General features: G+C 39.4%; 1 protein-coding gene across 1 annotated transcript in view; it reads right to left on the minus strand.

Annotated features, from left to right (window-relative positions):
• Positions 1-299: 299 nt before the first annotated feature.
• Positions 300-2,968, minus strand: part of PIK3AP1 (phosphoinositide-3-kinase adaptor protein 1) — a gene marked incomplete at both ends in the record, with an annotated part of 26,647 nt that continues 23,978 nt past the window's right edge. Inside the window, one exon of the mRNA XM_010013269.1 lies at positions 300-395. Coding sequence (XP_010011571.1) covers positions 300-395 — 96 coding nt within the window. The remainder of the gene's footprint in view (positions 396-2,968) is intronic.

The following is a 2,968-nucleotide window of genomic DNA, read 5'->3' on the forward strand; positions in this document are numbered from 1 at the left end:
GAGAATCTGCCCCAAGATTTTGCCGGGCACAAATATACCAGCTGTATGCTTGCACTCACTAGTAGGCAAGGACTGGAACTAGAAACCACTTCTCTTCTTTGGTAAGAAACTAACCACATTTGTGATATCACCTCACAAGCTGATTTTAATGTTGTGCCTCATTTGTACCCACTAAGGCAAAGCTATCCATATAAAAGAGTGTGGACTAGCTCCTATCCTTACAGATCAAGGAAAAATCTCAAGTTCCATTTAATTGCTTTAACTGTGCTATGGTGATCCTCTCTCCAAACAGGTCTCACCTTCCAAAAACTTGCGAAGCATTGAATCTTTTGTAGTTAGAGAAACATCATCTCCATCAACTGGAGTTTCTGGTTTGGACTGAAGCATTTCTACATCTGAAAAAGAATCAGAAAGATGAACCTGTTGATTATGCCTTTAAACATATGGAATAATATAACATAACATAATGAAATTATGTGATATTTCTGACCGGATGTTTGGTTTATGGTGAAAATCAAAGCGGAATCCAGGCAACTGACCAGACATTTGCCTCAAAAAAGGCTCCTAAGTTGCTTTGTTCAGCCAACTCTGCACAAATCTTTGCCAGCTGCCTTATATTTATGCTTGAAGGTGACTAACATTCCTTACTGAGACATTCTGACAAGGCTACAAGCAGGCACTGAGGATTAGCTATTATTGAGAGTGTGTTGGCTAGGTGAAGGTTTTGTCCTCTGCACAGAGCTCCTGAGAGGGCAAACTGAGTGGAAACTCTGTGACTTGGCAAAACAGGACCTTAAGGGCAATTTGTCCATGACACAGAAGATAGTATAGTATTTGTTTAGTTTATTGGATAAAAGTCAAAACAACTGGCTGAGATAATTAGTTGGACTGGAAAGTGTACAGAGGGTCAGATGATAATTTAGTACAGAGAAAGCAGTGACAGTGAACCATAAGATATTCTGTTAATTCAGTGTTTTTTACATGAAGAATTCTGATTCTTTAAAAAAAAAAAAAAAAAAAAAAGGCAACTTCATTTTAACGCTAAGACTAATCCTAAAACTAAAATAAAATGTTAGGTAACCATGCTCCTAATGATATTAAAACCAAGAGTGATATAAATCAATTTTTGAGGCTTATTATTGTGAATTGTTGAGGCATATTGTGAAATATCTATTATGTAAACTAGATGGTTTGGGTTACATAAGAGAATATGAAATATTTCTCTATAAATGTAATTTTAATATCTGCTGCCCTTTCTTGGTTTTCTCCTGAAAAGCTGAGGAGATTTTGAGAGAGGGATAAGAATATACTAGCAAGATTTTGCTTTGTTAGAATGTTGTGGAGGCTTTTAAATAATTGTCAAAGGACCCACTGACAGTCATGTGAATGTATCCAACCTAGCTTTAACCTCACAGGAATACCTCCAGCATAGCCACAGCAATGCTGCATGCTGTGTGGACTAACCACACTAGCAGTTTCTCAAGAGCTCTGCAGTCCATGCCGAGCTGCATGCTGCTGGAGCTAATTGTGCATCACTTACCTAATATAAAGGTCACTTAAGTTTCACTGCATTGCTACATGGAAGCACAGATTTGACATTTGAGCATCCTGAAGTATCAGCCCTACAGACCTGTATTTTTCTGTAGAGCGATTTTTCCACCTTGCAGCCACCTCAATTACTTTTAACATAGCTTTTAGAAATGAGCCTCTAGCAAATACAGGCCTAGAGGAAAGCGACCACTTTATGGACTTGGGGGCAGAAAGGGATGTGAGAGGTGTGCAAAGTTCCCTTCATCCTCTGTGGAGGCAACAGTAGTTTCCCAGCTTCAGCTGTTCTCTTCAGGATTACTAAACCTAAAAGCAGTGCAGCAACAGGATACTGCAGGGGTTGTTTTCTATCACATAGTCAACATAGTTATATTAATCAACTAGTTAGTTCTCCTTCGAAGACATGGTTACCACCTCTTGCACATAGGCCTGTCTAGCATGCAGATGAGACTAACATCTCACCCATGTACCAAAACTGAAAACGAGTTTTAGACTTCACCTATGACACCTTCTGATCCACTTGCTGCAAAAACAGGCTAGTGAGATGAAAGTGACAAGAAGGTGGCGCACACAAACTTGAGTATAATGGCAAAGGTCCCCAGATTTTCCTGAGGCTATTGGGGAAAGCTGGTCTGAAGGTTTAGCGGGAAGAGGGTTAAGTAGTTCCTAGATGTCAGAATTTAGTAGCTAAAAGATATTTATTCAAAGAGTTTTAAGTTTCCCTTTGCAGGGTTTAAGGCTTCAGAAGGGACCAAAGAGAGAGACACACAGAAGACAAGTTATGACCTATAGACCCTTCACAACAGCTAAGATATCCACGCATAGGCACTCTTTAGAAAGCATTAACACCCTTCCCTCTAAACATTTGCAAACTCTTGATGTATTTGTGCACATGAAGCAAGCTACCTCTTTATAGAGACCAGTCCTTTATTATGCAAGATGAAGGCTCCAATGTGTTGGCATAAATTACAACTCATATTTTATAAGCAGTTATATTTTTGTGCATAATTCTCTCAGTTTGCTCAAGAATAAGGAGATTGCTGTTTTGTGCATTATGTAAATAAAAAATAAAAATCAATAAGGGCAGTGTTGAAAGCTCGGTCACAAGAGAATAAAAATGGTGGAGGATGGAGAGGATATACAAGAGAGTAGAGTAAGGGCATCACAACTTATACGTGAACTAACATACATTCTTTAAGTGCTGGAGGTCTGCAAATTACAGGACAATAGATTTCAGTCAGCTGAAACTCTCTAGGATAAAGGATTAAATCTCTGCATGAAAGTCTCACTATCCAGGGTCTGCTTGTCCCCGCAGCTCACAGATACAGACACAGCACTAAGAAGCCAGGTTTGTTTCCACCAGCCCTTAGCCACTCCCACTGTCTGACCTTGGACAGAGGAAATACAGCCTAACTCTTTC

The sequence above is a fragment of the Nestor notabilis genome, unplaced genomic scaffold (assembly GCF_000696875.1).
Source record: "Nestor notabilis isolate BGI_N333 unplaced genomic scaffold, ASM69687v1 scaffold28910, whole genome shotgun sequence".
NCBI classification, from domain to species: domain Eukaryota; kingdom Metazoa; phylum Chordata; class Aves; order Psittaciformes; family Psittacidae; genus Nestor; species Nestor notabilis.